Source organism: Chiloscyllium punctatum, chromosome 33 (assembly GCF_047496795.1).
Source record: "Chiloscyllium punctatum isolate Juve2018m chromosome 33, sChiPun1.3, whole genome shotgun sequence".
Lineage (NCBI taxonomy): Eukaryota > Metazoa > Chordata > Chondrichthyes > Orectolobiformes > Hemiscylliidae > Chiloscyllium > Chiloscyllium punctatum.
Window position 1 is genome coordinate 13,455,864 of NC_092771.1, and position 15,578 is coordinate 13,471,441.

The following is a 15,578-nucleotide window of genomic DNA, read 5'->3' on the forward strand; positions in this document are numbered from 1 at the left end:
ACCTTTGATTCCCCTGCCAAACAGGAAACTGTCAATCTTGGTCCAAGAAATATTTAACAATCCTCTGAGACAGAGATTCCCAAAGTTGTACAACCCACTGTGGGGGAAAAAAGAAATTCTCCCCATTCCAACTCTAAATGGGGTAACCTTGAATTTTATACAGTATCCCCTTGTTCTGGAATGTCCCACAAAAGTAAAGTCCTTTTCACATTCACCTTCGCAAGACTATTCCGGAGCTTATCCACTTCAATCAAATCAGGATAAACAAGGCATGGGAATACACGATGAACAGTGTACCGAGGATCAGAGTGCCTGTATACCACTCCCTTAAGGTATCAGGACAGGTAGATCAATTGGTTAAGGCGGCATATGGGATACCTGCCTTTAGGCAGGAGGCCTGGGTGGCATGGTGGCTCAGTGGTTAGCACTGCTGCCTCACACCGCCAGGGACCCAGGTTCGATTCCACCCACGGGTCACTGTCCGCATGGAATTTGCACATTCTCCCCATCTGAGTGGGTTTCTTCTGGGTGCTCTGGTTTCCTCCCACAGTCCAAAAGATGCTCAGGTTAGGGTAGATTAGTCATGCCAAATTACGCCATAGTGTTTAGGCTAGATGGGTTAACCATGGGAAATGCAGGGTTACAGGGATGCAGTGGGTCTGGGCGGGATGCTCATCAGAATGTCAGTGTGGACTTGACGGACTAAATGGCCTGCTTCCACATTCTAGAGATTCTATGAGTTGAGGCATGGAGTTCAAGGGCAGAGAGGTTACCCTGGAATTGTATAAAACACTTGTTAGGCCACAGCAAGAGTGCTGTGTGCAGTTCTGGAAACTACATTACAGGAGGGATGTGATAGCACTGCAGAAGGTAAGGAGGGAGATTTACCAGGAGACTGCCTCGGCTGGGGAGCTTCAGTGATGGAGAGAGATTGGACAGACTGGGACTGAGCCGAGGAGATTAAGAAGGGAGATGATTGAGATGAACAAAATTGTGAGAGGCAGAGACAGGAAAGAATATTTCCCCTTGATGGAGGGATCAGTGACTGGGGAGGGGGAATAGATTTAAGGGAAGGGGCAGAAAGATTAGAGGATATGTGAGGAAGAACGTTTTCCCCCAGAGGGTGGTGGGAATCTGGAACTTGCTGCCTGTAAGGGAGGGAGGGACAGAAACAGTCAGGAAGTATTTAGATGTGTGCTTGTGACACCAAGGTATACAAGACTATGGGCCAGGTGCTGGTGAATAGGGTTAGAATCGAGAGGGTGTTGTTGTTGGTCAGTAATGGGCTGATGGATCTTTGGCTGTGCTGTTGATCATCAGGGGCTTGTGACAATTCTCAACCTTCTAAACCCCAGGAGAACCAAAGCCAGTCTGTCTTACCTATCATGATCAGTAGCAGTCCAGACAACCTCGTCCGATCTAGCTCCAATATATCTACATCCTGGGCTTTAAGGGCTACTCCAGAAGGAGTAACTCAGGGGACTCCTTAAGGAGTGCAGTGGAACAGAGGGACCTTGGAGTTCAGGTGCACGGTTCTCTGAAAGTGGAGTCCCAGGTAGACAGGGCAGTGAAGGCAGCTTTTGGCACACTGGCCTTCATCAGTTAGGGCACTGAGTATAGAATTTGGGAAGTTATGTTGCAGTTACACAGGACTGGTGAGGCCGCACTTGTGGTCAGTTTTGGTCACCTTGTTATAGGAAGCATGTTATTAAACTGGAAAGAGTGCAGAAGAAATCTACAAGGATGCTGTCTGGACTCAATGGTCTCAGTTATAGAGGGAGAGATTGGACAGCTCTTTTTGTTTCAGAGTGTAGGAGATTGAGGGGGGGACCTTATAGAAGTGTATAAGATCATGAAAGGCATGGATAGGGTGAATGCACTCAGTCATTTTCCCAGGGTTGGAGAATTGAGAACTAGAGGGCATCAGGTTAAGGTTAGAGGGGAAAGAATAAAAGGGAACCCGAGGGGCACCATTTTTACACAGAGGGTGGTATGCATATGGAATGAGCTGCCAGCAGAAGTGGTTGAAGCGGTACATTAACAATATTTAAAAGGCATTTGGACAAATACATGAATAGGAAAGGATTAGAAGGGTATGGGCCAAGTGCAGGGAAATGGGGTTAGCGTGGATGGACATTTTTGTCGGCATGGAGCAGTTTGGGCTAAAGGGCCTGTCTGCTGTTTGGCACCTACTGGTATATAACAGCTTGTTGCTGAGATGAGCTGGAAGAGTTCATCTGTGAAATCGAATCACAAAATCCCTAGCGTGGAAGCAGGCCATTGGGGCCCATCGAGTCACACTGACCCTCTGAACAGCATCCCATCCAGACCCACCCCCTAACCTATTTCTGTACCCCTGCATTTCCCATGGCTAACCCACCTAGCGTGCACAAGTCTGAAGACTGTGGGCAATTTATCTAACCTACACATCTTTAGACTGTCGGAGGAAACCAGAGCACCCAGAGGAAACTCACACAGACACAGGAGAACGTGGCAAACTCTACACAGACAGTCGCCCGAGACTGGAAACGAATCCAGGTCCCTGGTGCTGTGAGGCAGCAGTGCTAACCACTGAGCCACTGTGCCACCCCAAAAAGGAGGAGTAAGCAGAGAGTCAGCCTCAAAAGAAGATGTGCATTCATAAAGTGCTTTTCATAACCTCAGCATGTCCCAAAGCACTCGAGGGTCACTCTTGTAACATGGTGGTCAACAGCGAGGGCCTTCAAAGGGCAACGAGATCATTTGGTTCAGAGCAGTGAAGGGTCTAGAGATCACTGGGGAGGATTCTCTAGCAGATCTGGAGGTAGAGAAGCCAAGATTACTTACATCTGCCCTGTGAGCAACTTACTTTCATGCCTCATCTGAAAGTCAACGCCTCAGACAGTGCAGCCCACCCTCAGCAATGTCCTGGAGTATCTTCTTCATTGCTGAAATGTAACTCAAACACACAACACTCTGACTCAGAGGCCTGAGGGTTCTCTACTCTTCGCCAATCCCCCGAGACCGAGGAAATGCGGATAAGAATCTCATAGCTGTGTGGAATTACACCTCTGCAACAGGTCTCGCGTCTTTAAGACGAGCAGATAAGAAAACCAGTGGATTCTCATTATGAGTCAGGCCAAGAAAATTACCAGCAGCTAACACCGCCATCAATCACAGTAAAATGGCGGACTGAGGGGAGTCGATGAGGGTTATGGGGCAAATCGAAGGAGGTAGCCGAAGAGAGACTGAAATGAAATGGTTCTTGTTTGGAGAAAGACAGGGACAAGTGTGGCATGGACAATAAGGGAGATGGGACTGCCAGGGGAAAGCCAAAGTCCTGTTGGAAAGGCACAGTGCCGGGAGACTTCAACAGAGCGGGATGGGAAGAGGAAAGAATGGCGGCTGATGGGGTGAAGGAGGGAAAGGTGACCAGCAACATTGTGGCACCCTCAGCTAGGATGGGAGAAACTGGAGGACAGCTAAAACCAGAGACTATTTAAAAGTCTTACTCAGCTCTAAAGAAGGGTCACTGGGCTTGAAATATTAACTCTGTTTCTCTCCCTCCACTTATGCAGCTGAGTTTCTCAAGTACTGTCTGAGTTTTAATGAACTAGAATTGGGCTTTACCACAATCCCGCGGTCACCGTGACAAATTTTCAAATGTATTTTAATCAAGTGAACTTAAACTCGCTAGCTATTGGGATTCAAACAAGTCCTGGATTACTCCCACAGCAGCAGAACCACCACGGTACTGTTGTTGATGTTCAAGCCGAAACTAAAGCTACTGCAGTTTGAATGAAAGAGGGCCTTACCTGTTTAATAGTGCCAGGGATGTGGGCTCCTGGCACACTGCCTGGTCGGTGAGAATTTTTTTTCCCCAATTCTGATTGGTCATTTGCCATCCAATCAGAAGGCTGTATCTAGGGAGGAAAACATTTGGGTCGTCCAATCAGAAAATCTGGATGCAAGACTTCAGACATGACAGTCATCGAATCAGAATGTACAATAATGACATACAGCTAGAAGGAAAGTTATCCTTACTGTTTGCACAAATCATTAGTTTATATCTGGAGTCACCTCAAAAGGGTTACCAACCAAAAACAAAACATGGACCAGAAAAATGTAGAGTCTGGTGGTTTGAATTCACAGGATCGCCAAAGTGAGTCGATTTCAAAGGCCATTAACTGGTTGTCATGCAGTTTATTATATTTTGGGCCAATGAAAGACACAATACATAAATCTTCCTTCTCCCACTTTGTTGCTGAGTCAAGAAACATCTTAAATCAGTCAGCCTACTATTTATGAAATCCTATTTGGTGTTTCAGAATGTTCAAAAACTATCCAAAGCCCTACACAGGATAGGATCCTTGTCGCGAACACACTTTTTCTGAACATGGAGTCAGGGTTCAGGAATTTTCTAAGGTTGCTAGGAATTACAGGCTGGCTTCCAGGTTAAGTGGGGAAACTGGCCTGAACACGAAACAAAGAGGGGGGGAAGAGACTCGCCGACTTTAAGGGCATTTAAATAGTCATTGGATAGACATATGGATGAGAATGGAATAGTGTAGGTTCGATGGGCTTCAGATTGGTTCCACAGGTCGGCGCAACTTTAAGGGCCAAAGGGTCTGTACTGCGCTGTAAATGTTCTATGTTTTATGTTCAACGTGGTTTGGTTTGGGGACCCAGATCATTCCTGTTCCTCTCGCCCCCCCCCCATCAGCACTGCGAAAATAATGAACCTCTCTGAACTTGTCCTCACCAACCACTCCCCCACCACCCCCTCCACCCCAGCCAAGTGCCAGGTTATCCAATTGATGCTTGACAAACACACAGAATCAGAGAATCCTGAAAGTGATATTTGGCCCATCGAATCCACGCCAGCCCTCTGAAGAGCATCCAACCCAGACCCACCCACCTAACCCATCCCTGTAACCCTGCATTTCCGATCGATAGTCCATCTAACTTGCGCACCCCTGGATGCTATGGAACAATTTCGCAACGGCCATTCCACCTAACCTGCACATCTTTGGACCATGGGAGGAAACCAGAGCACCTGGAAGAAACCCACGCAGACACGGGGAATAGGCTGAAATGGAACCGGGTCCTCGGTTCTGGCAGGCAGCAATGCTAACCACTGAGTCACTGTCCTGAGCACGGGTGAATCTGCAAAATAGCTTAAACTAGACACTCCCTAAAATATTGCAAATGCCTTCTGGACCAACCCCTTCCCTGTTTCCTTGTGGTCTCAGAGGTTTGAATATCTGATCAGCTGATCCCTAATACTAGGCGTTAAAAGAATTCAATCATGGCGTCAGCACTTGCCTCTCTTCCATTTACACAATTTTAATCACTCCATCTACTACTTCTCAATAGAAGGTGAAATCAGCACATCAAAGAGAGCTCAAAGTCCCACACCTCACCTCAATCTTCACCCAATTCAACTTCTTCAGGTCCCAGATTCCAATTACTTCCCCAGTCCTCTTGATTTTAAATCCATTGAGTCCATCAAGCATTATGCATTCATAGGCAAGGTTAAGGGCAACCTGGTGGCTCAGTGGTTAGCACTGCTGCCTCACAGTGCCAGGGAAGTGGGTTCAACTCCACTCTCGGGCAACTGTCCATGTGCAGCTTGCACATTGTCCCATTGTGGGTCTCCTCTGCGTGGTCCGGTTTCCTCCCACAGTCCAAAGACGTGGAGGTTAGGCTAGGTGGACTGGCCATGGGAAACTGTTCCATAGTGTCCATGGGGATATGCAGGTCAGGAGGATTAGCCATGGGGAATGTGGAGTTATGGGGCCAGGGTGGGGAGGTTAGGTGGAATGCTCTGCAAAGGATCAGTGCAGACTCAATGGGCCAAATGGCCTCTTTCTGCACTGTGGGGATCCTATAATTCTCTGCTTCTTTTGAATGAAGACCACATCTATTACATAGGTGGGTTAGCCATGGGAAATGTGGGGTTACAGGGACTGGGTGAGTGTCTGGTGGGATGCTTTTGGAAGGTCGGTACAAACATGATGGGCCAAATGGCCTCTTCCTGCGCTGTGGGGATTCTGTGACTTCAAACAACCTCAAATCAAAAATGCCCTTCAAATTTCTTGCACATCTGTTTCATGTTGGCTGCTGGTAATTACATTTTGCCTCTGGTCTTGATATCTCATTTTAGGTTAACTACTTTCAGCAATTATGTTTCTTTCACCACCACCCCCCTCCCCCCCCCACCCTGCGCTTTCACATTACAGTAATTAAATTTTTAAAAATGTCACTTCCCCACCCCACGAGCAGCCGCTTAGAAAGGGTTGCACTGGAGTCTTTAGAGAAATCCAGAAATGGTCAATGAGATTTTGGCTGTTCCATAACTAAACCCGATTTCACAGCAATACTGCTGCCACTCCTAAAGATATGTCACTCAGCTCAGCAGTCAGCGTAATCAGTAAAGAATTAATCTCCCTTTTAATAATCTCTCGGCTGCACCAGAGGTGAGGCAAGGGGACCAAGCATGTTTCACAAGTAATCTCTCTGTGGGGGAGGGGAGTGTTGAAGGCTTTATGACTGATTTTTAGTTCGAAAACCAAAGATAGGAGCAGGAGCATTTGGGAAACACAAATCAGGGCAGGACTTATACACTAAATGTTGGGGTCCTGGGGAGTGTTGCTGAACAAAGAGACCTTGGAGTGCAGGTTCATAGTTCCTTGAAAAGGTAGATAGGATTGTGAAGAAGGCATTTAGTACGCTTTCCCTGATTGGTCAGAACATTGAGCATAGAAGTTGGGAGGTCACGTCACAGCTGGTTAGGCCACTTTTGGAATATTACGTTCAGTTCCGGCCTCCCTGCTTAGAAAAGATGTTGTTAAAATTGAAAAGGTTCAGAAAAGATTGACAAGAACGTTGCCAGATTGGAATTTTTGAGCCAGAGGGCGAGACTGTGTAGGCTGTTTTCACTGGAGTGACGGATGCTATGGGGTGGCCTTATAGAGGTTTATAATAACATGAGGGGCATGGATAGGATAAATAGACAAGGTCATTTCTCAGGGAAGGGGAGTCCAAACTAGGTGGCATAGGTTTAAGGTGAGCGGAAAGATTTAAAAGGGACCTGAGGGGTAGACTTTTCCAAATAGAGGGTGGTGCGTGTATGGAATGAGCTGCCAGAGGAAATGGTGGAGGCTGGTACAATTACAACATTTAAAAGGCACCTGAATGGGAATTTGAATAGGAAGAGTTTGGAGGGATATGGGCCATGTGCTGGCAAATGGGACAAGGTTAATTGAGGGTATCGGGTCAGCATGGACGGGTTGGATCAAAAGGTCTGTTTCCATGCTGTGAGACTCTGAGTAGGCCATTTAGCCCTTCGAGCCTGTTTCCCCCATTCAATAATGATCATGGCTGATTGGCCAACTCAGTCCCCTGCTCCTGTTTTCTCCCATTACCCTCCGATCCCTTTAATCCCTGGAACTCTCTCTAAACCCAGTGAAACATTCAATGTTTTTGCCTCAACTGCTTTCTGTGGCAAGGAGTTAGAGAGGCTTCTGACATGGGTATGTTGGGCAGCTTTTAAGGGGGTAGTTGAGGGGGGGAGTTGACATGTTGTTTGAGGAGATGGAGTTGAGGAGGAGGAATTGAAGAGAAAAGACTAAAGGGGGGGATTGAAGAGAGGGGGATTGAGGAGGGGTATTGAGAAGGGGGAAGAGTTGAGGAGGAGGGATTGACAAAGGGAGGATTGAGAAGGGGTAAGTAAAGACAGGGGGGAATTGTGGACGGGGGGGATTGAAGAGGGGGGATTGAGGAGCTGATTGAAGAGAAGGGGGATTGAGGAGGGGGATTGAAGAGACACGGGATTGAGGGGAGGGAGGATCGAAGAGGGGGGGATTCAGGCGGGGACTTGAAGAGAGGGGACATTGAAGAGAGGGTGAGGATGGTAGTGGTGGTGAATGGGGGAGGCAGCAGGGAGGGGAGGTTGGGCATGTCAGGCTGCGTTTTCTTCAACCACCTCTTTCCCAACATCCTGATAACTCCTAAATCAAGGTGTGCCCCCTCTCCACCCCACCAACATCCCCCCCCCCCCCCTCCCCAAACACTCAACCCCTGGCCCGGGACCACCCTCTCATCTCCTCTTCCCCACTCCACCAAGTGCATTCTGCCCAATCCCACCCCCAACTCAGGCCTCAAACTGTGCTCTCCCCATTCCTCCCCCCCCCCAGTCCACACCGAAAAGACAGCACCATCCCAAACCCACTGAGAGACCACAGCCAGGGGGGAGACTGTAAGGTCAGGGGCCGTTAGTCTGGTCTAATCAGGGAGCCCGGGCTGACATAAGCATAAGAATTTCAGAGATATTGTCACTCCAGTTCCTGACTCAGTGAGAGGTGATGCTATAGTCACAGGCAATGCGTTTGTCAAAAGATGATTGGTGAGGAGATGCCAACCTCTGAAGTGGTGCTTCACCCAGCCTCAGCTGATCCAGGACTCTGGGATTGGGATCTGCTTGTAGACCTAACCCTGTCTACGCCTGCCTCTGGCACCATTGGGAGCACAGAGATTGTTCACCAGTTCCTCCCCCCAAAGTAACAGGCACAAGTCATGACTCCTGACACAACGGACGCTCCGCAGAGGGTGAAAATGGAGTGCTCCCTATTGACACTCTGGTGATGGAAGACCCATCGGCTGAAAATTCCTGCCCGTGGAGGTCTATAGGAGCTTACAGTGAGTCTAAACTGAGGCATCTGCAATACCATGCCCATTGTAATTACACAGTAACGTTAGTGGCTCATCTTATGGGAGCAGGTGGCCTAGTGGTGTTAAACATTGGCATCTTAATCCAGAGGCTCAGTTAAGATCCTGGGGAGAGGGATACGAATCCTGCCACAGCATTTTGTGGAATTTGAACTCAATGCAATTCTGGATTGAAGAGTCTAATGATAGCCACGAATCCATTGTAATGAAAAACACATCTGGTTCACTAACGCCATTTAAGGAAGGAAACTGCCATCCTTACTCAGTCTGGCCTACATGTGACTCCAGAACCATAGCAACGTTGTTGACTCTTAACTGAGTCACCGGTGGCATAGTGGCTCAGTGCTGCCTCACAGCGCCAGGGACCCGGGTTCACTTCCACCGTCGGGCGACTGTCTGTGTGGAGTTTGTGCATTTTCCCCGTGTCTGTGTGGGTTTCCACCAGGTGCTCTGGTTTCCTCCCACAGTCGAAAGATGTGCAGGTCAGGTGGATTGGCCATGCTCAATTGCCCAGGGATGTGCAGGTTAGGTGGGTTAGCCGTGGGGAATGCCGGGTTACAGCAATAGGGTGGAGAGGGATAGGTCTCGGTGGGATTTTCGTTCAGTGGGCAGTTTGGACTTGATGGGCTGAACTGCCTGCTTCCACTTTGTAGGAATTTTATGACCTCTTGACAATCAGGGATGGAAATAGCCAGTGACAGCTTCATTGTGAATGAATTTTTAAAAAAAAGCAAAGAGTATACCATTGTAAAAACGCTCCTAGCGCCAGAGGATCAGTGAGCCGCTGTCTGATGAGAGAGCTGGCTGGATGGTGAAAGTAAACAGAGGGTCACCATGCCTCAAGCAAGGGGCAAAGGTGAGAAGGTGGGACTTTTAAGGTGAATGGCAGCTGGTACGGGGAATTGAACCCACACCGTTGGCATCACTCTGCATTTGCAAAGCTGGTGGCTGACATGAAAGTGTACAGTAACATACACTGACAGGCAGCACAAACTGCTGACCAAAATTGTGCAGGATTCGTGCCCCTCCAAAGAAAATAAGCAAAAGAGAGGAGGAAATGGAGATTAGCTTTTTAAATATAATGGTGTCATTGTGGTCAGGTTAAATGAGAAAAATCTGCACTGATTCAATTATCGTATTTTTTGCTAAAATGGGTACAATGTTCTTAAATTACTCAAATTTACATAGTAAATTACACCAATTCAATCGTACATGCAAGGCAAGACTAAAATTATTTCCCAAACTGCAGAACAGTCTCCAGTTTCTCAAAGCAGAAAAAGGTCTGTTCATCACTGAGACCCTTGGACTCTCAGCTGTTTGGAGTCATAGTGATGGACAGCACGAAAAGAGGCCCTTCGGTCCAACTCGCCCATGCCGACCAGATATCCTAAATTAAACGGAAGGGTCATTGAACCGGAGACGTTAACTCTGACTTCCCTCCACAGATGTTCCCAAACCTGCCAAGCCTTTTCCAAGCTTTTTCTGCTTTTGTTTCTGATTTCCAGCATCTGCAGGTCTTTTGGATTTTTGTTCTAAATTAATCTCGTCCCATTTGTCTGCACTTGGCCCTCTCTACACCCTTCCTATTTATGTACCCATCCAAATATCTTTTAAATACTGCAATTATACCAGCCTTCACCACTTCCTCTGGCAGCTCGCTCCATACATGCGCCACACTCTGCGTGAAAACATTGCCCTTTAGATCCCTTTTAAATCTTTCCCCTCTCACCTTAAACCCATGCCCTCTAGTTTTGGATTCCTGGAAAAAAGACCTGACTATTCACCCTGTCCATGCCCCTCATGATTTTATAAACCTCTAGAATGTCATGCCTCCTTTGATGCTCCAGGGAAAACAGCCCCAGCCTATTTAGCCTCTCCCTACAGCTCAAACTTTCCAATCCTAGCAATATCCTTTGTAAATCTTTTCCGAACCATTTCAAGTTTATAACAGGTCTATTAAGTTTGTACCATCAAGACTGCACTACACCCTTCATTAGTCCTACCTTCCTGATTAGATGTAGTGAAACATTAGCAGCAATGTGTACTATCTACAAGATGCACTGCAGAAACTCACCAGAGATCCTCAGATAGCATCTTCCAAACCCTTTGCCACTTCTCTGTCTAAAAGGACAAGGGCAGCACATACATGGGAACACCATCCCCTTCAAGTTGCCCTCAAAACCACTCACCATCCTAACTTGAAAATATATTGCCATTCCTTCACTGTCACAATCCTGGAATTCCCTGCCGAAAGGCATTGTGGGTCAACCCACAACAGGTTCAAGGAGGCAGCTCACCCCGACCTTCCCAAGGAGCGACTAGGGATGGGCAGTAAATGCTGGCCCAGCCAGTGACACCCACATCCCACAAAATGAATAAAAATGGTCCAGAGTTCCAACTTCACCTGGCGAAGGGGCAGCGCTCTGAAAGCTTGTGATTCCAAATAAACGTGTTGGACTCTAACCGTGATGGTGTGGCTTCTGAGCTTTGGGTGCGATGGCAACTTCCAGTGCTCATCCAAGTACTTTTTAAAAGGGTGTGAGGTTTCTTGCCTCAACTACCCTTCGAGGCAGTGCATTCTGGACCCCCAACACCCTGTGGGTGAACAAAACTTCCCTCTAACCCTCCCAGCCTTTCACTTAAACATGGTGCTCCCACACACCCCTCGTAATTGATCCTCCGCCTCAGGGGAACTGCTGTTTTCTATTCCCCCTCATAGTTTTATAGTCCTCAACCTCTGCTGCTCCAAAGAAAATAACCTGAGCTTATCCAGCTTCTGTGGAATGCTCCGTTCCAGACAACATCCTGGTGAATGTCCCCTGCACCACCTTCCTATCACATCCTTCCTATAGTGTGGTGACCACAACTGGATTAACTAAATCCAGCTCTGGCTTAACTAAAGCACTGTTCAGCTCCAAGATGATTTCACATCGAACCTGCAAGTCCCTACCCGAAGTGCTACACTCTAGATGTGGTGAAACACGAACAGAGTCGAGGAACTGAGTGGGGCAGGAAGAAGGAGCATTTTGTTGTGGTGAGCAGATATGAATGGAAGAAGAGGCTGTGACTGAAGCCTGAGAGCTCAAGGGGAGAGGGGAAGGGTAGGCCGTGTTTGAGAAGCATTAACATCTGCTGAAGGGGCAAGGGGAAGCAAAGGGCTTTCTCATACCCAGAGTCAGGTGCATTGTGTCACGTCTGGTGTTGCAAGCAGGGTTTTGTTTTGGACGGGAGCAAGGGGGAAGAGGGAAAGGAAAAAGAACAGTTGTCATATCCTGAAGGAGAGTGTGAATGCAGAGATTACAACACAAACCAAATGGGACGAGTCAAGAGCACCGTTCTCTCTTATTGGATTCCCAGGGGAAACTGGGCTGCTTCAGTGATGGATGAGCACAGTCTGGCAAAAGCCCCTTTTCACTGTTCATGGGTACAGAGCGTTTCTGACACTCTCAGTATCTTGGACTGATACTATAGACCGGATCTCTCACTGCGAGAGCTGCTTAAAGACATGCTTGCAAGAAATTCATAAATGAATCACCCCCTTCCCCCATTACTATTGCACAAATGCTGCCCCCTCCACACATCACATCAGCTCCAATGAAGAGTCATCTGGATTCGGAACATTAGCTTGCTCTCTCTCCACGGATGCCGTCTGACCCGCTGTGATCCCCAACACTGGTTGCTTTCAGTACAGATTCCAATAATTTGCTCCTATTCTGAATCTTCCCTCCATTACGGTTCATTTCATTGATAATGATTTTTTTAAAAATTATTATTCATTCACAGGATGTGCGTGTTGCTGGCTCAGTCAACATTTATTGCCCATCCCTAATTGACCAGAGGGCAGGCAAGAGTCAACCACATTACTGTAGGTCTGGAGTCACATGATCAAGAGCTAATGCCTGAAACGTTGATTCTCCTGCTCCTCGGATGCTGCCTGACCGGCTGTGTTTTTCCAGCACCACACTCTAACTGGAGTCACATGTAGGCCAGACTAGGGAAGGATGGCAGTTTCCTTCCCTGAAGGATATTAGTGAACCAGATGGGCTTTTCCAACAATTGACAATCAATGATCGCTTCATTGTCACCATAACAGAGACTGACGTTCAATTCCATATTTTTAATAATTGAATTTAAAATCCACTGTAGCTGGATTTGAACCCATGTTCCCACAGCATTAGCCTGCCCCTCTGATTCACAGTCACCATTAGAATCTTAATTCCAGATTTTTTCCATCTGCTGTCGTGGGATTTGAACCCAGTTGTGAGCTAGGTCTCTAGGATTAACAGTCTACTGCTAATACCCCTAGGCCATCGCCTCTCCATCGATGACCTTCATGATATGGAACAAATTTCTACGTCAAAATTACAATTTTACTTTCAGCAATGTTTGCATTTTTACCTGAGGAAATATACGTGGATGAGCTCAGGCTAAAGGAAACAAACATACCCCATTCCCCATAACCACTTAATGCACACCCTTAGCACCCACCCAACTCATGAGCTTCCTTCCTCTGATTCCTGCCCGGTTTTGCCCTGCATCTACCCATTTCTTTCATGGCAGGGATACCTTTCTCACTCGGATCTTGCCTTATCGTTACATCTTCCCAGAACCTCGCGTGGCCAGAGATCTTGCAAACCAACAACGTCTCAATCTTTACCAGTGACAGGGCTTGCAACACTCGACACAGGGAGGAACTACCTCTGACCGCCCCCACCCCCATGTTACCGTGGCCCAATCATCATTTGACTCAATAACCCAAACAATCTTGGGGCATACAGCTACAATTTGGCAATCTGGAGCCAATTGGAAGCCACGGCTCTTGTTGTCAATCCTTCAGGATTCCAGCTCAGTTAGCAGGACGGCTGGTGAGGGATTCCAACAGCATGGCTTCAATTCCCAAACTGGCTGAGGTTACCAGGAAGGATTCTCCCTCTCACCTGAGGCATGGTGACCCTCAGGATAAACCATCACTCTCTCTAATGAGAGGCAGCAGCCCTATCATCTGGTTAGATGATAACGACTTTACAAATCTCATAGGATGCCTACAGTATGGAAGCAGGTCTTTGGCCCAACAAGTCCATACCAACCCTCCAAAGCGTATCCCACTCAGATCCATTCCCCTACCCTATTATCTACATTTCCCCCTGACTAATGCACCTAGCCTACACATGTCTGAACACTATGGCCAATTTAGCATGGCCAATCCACCTGACCTGCACATCTTTGGACTGTGGGAGGAAACCCACGCAGACACGGGGAGAACGAGCAAACTACACACAAACAGTCGTCTGAGGCAGGAATTGAGCCCAGGTCCCTGGCGCTGCAGGGCAGCAGTGTTAACCACTGAGTCACCTTGCCACCCTCAGCTTCTTGTCTTCCCTGTTTTTTTTTTACAAAATTCCCTTGGTCTGCCTCCCTTTTCTTGTCTCACCCTGGGCTCTATTGCCACTTATCTACTCACCCTTTTAACCCTTCACCCTCAGCAATAATAAAGCCTCTTTTATGGTGCAGTGCCAGTGCCTGATCTCTGGGCCAGAAGGGCAAGTTCAAACCCCATTCATTACAGACTCAGGTAACAATCACTGAATAGGGTGATGGTAAAATATCAATGGTCTCCCTGATGGTGACCATGGCAACAATCATTGATTGTCATTGAAAAGAAACCACTTTGTCCGAACTGCTTTCTGTTCTGAAGAAAGGCCACAGAACTTGAAGCATTAACTCTGCTTCCTCTCTCCACAGATGCTGCCAGACCTGCTGAGTTTCTCCAGTAATTTCTGTTTTTATTTGTCAGTGGTACACATTGCTGCTACTGAGTGTCAATGGTGGAGGGAGTGGATGTGGTGCCAATCAAGCAGGGGCTGCTGTGTCCTGGATGGTGTCAAGCTTCTGCAGTGTTGTTGGAGCTGCCCTCATCTGGCAAGCGGGGTATTCCATCACATTGCGGACTTGTGCCTTGTAGGTGGTGGACAGGCTTTGGGGAGTCAAGGAGGTGCGTTGCTCGTTGACGCCACATGGATGTTGAGCGAAGGCTCTTTCTCGGCTTGGGTTTGGTCAGGGAGCAGGATCCTGTGAAGTCACAGCTGGCAGGAGTGTGTGCCGGAGGCTGAGCAGGGCACTGAGACCAAGGGAAGAGAAACTGAGGAACATTTTCTTGCCTCCCTGATAAACGTGACGTGCGTGAGCCCCCATCTCCCCACCAAGGCAAGTCAGTCTCAACCAGGATGGTTACTGACCCTTAGAAATGGAAACATGTTTCCTCTTGTGTTGTACGCTTCCCTCTTAAACTTTCCCCATTTCCCTCCGCCCATTGGTCATTTTTAGGCTACATTCTCCTCGCCCTCGCTCTCTCTCTCTCTTCTCTCTCCCTGTTGCAGCTCCCGCTGGTTAAACAGGTTAGGGACTGTAAAAAAAAAATAAAAAGCAAAGAGGCCAAAGCTCAGTGATGCGAAACAGGCGGTGACCCTGAAAGGTCAGGCTGTGAATCAGGCACTGACATTCCAGGCCAGCGTTAGCTTGGAGTGGTAAACTTCTACAACACTCCGCACTGATTCACCAGCTTGAGCAAACAGCACACCATCTTAAAAAGGGACAGTACCACCTCCCAGTAAGGGGGGGGTGGGGTGTCTCTCTCGACTGAGCTGCCAGTACCAAGGAAGTTGGCCTAGCTCTTGCACCCCCTCTCCCCTACCAATGGGTGCAGCCAATTTGCAGCGAGGGAACCAATACCAGGCCTCAGTGGCCCAGGGTTAGAAGGACACTGGAGGGTTTGAGCTATAGGGAGAGGCTGGGGCTGTTCTCTCCCAAAGTGTCAGAGGCTGAGAGATGTCCTTATAGAGGTTTGTAAAATCATGAGGGGCATGGACAGG

At 47.9% G+C, this 15,578-nt stretch overlaps 1 protein-coding gene across 4 annotated transcripts in view; it reads right to left on the bottom strand.

The window, feature by feature from the left end:
* LOC140458446 (AT-rich interactive domain-containing protein 3A-like) overlaps positions 1-15,578 on the bottom strand; it is a 231,454-nt gene that overhangs the window by 130,118 nt on the left and 85,758 nt on the right. For 2 of the 4 annotated variants that reach the window (XM_072553026.1, XM_072553027.1), the window contains exon 3: positions 3,795-3,902. The exons of the other annotated variants lie outside the window; for them this stretch is intronic. In XM_072553026.1, the coding sequence (XP_072409127.1) occupies positions 3,795-3,902 (108 nt within the window). The remainder of the gene's footprint in view (positions 1-3,794; positions 3,903-15,578) is intronic. 4 annotated transcript variants of the gene reach the window in all.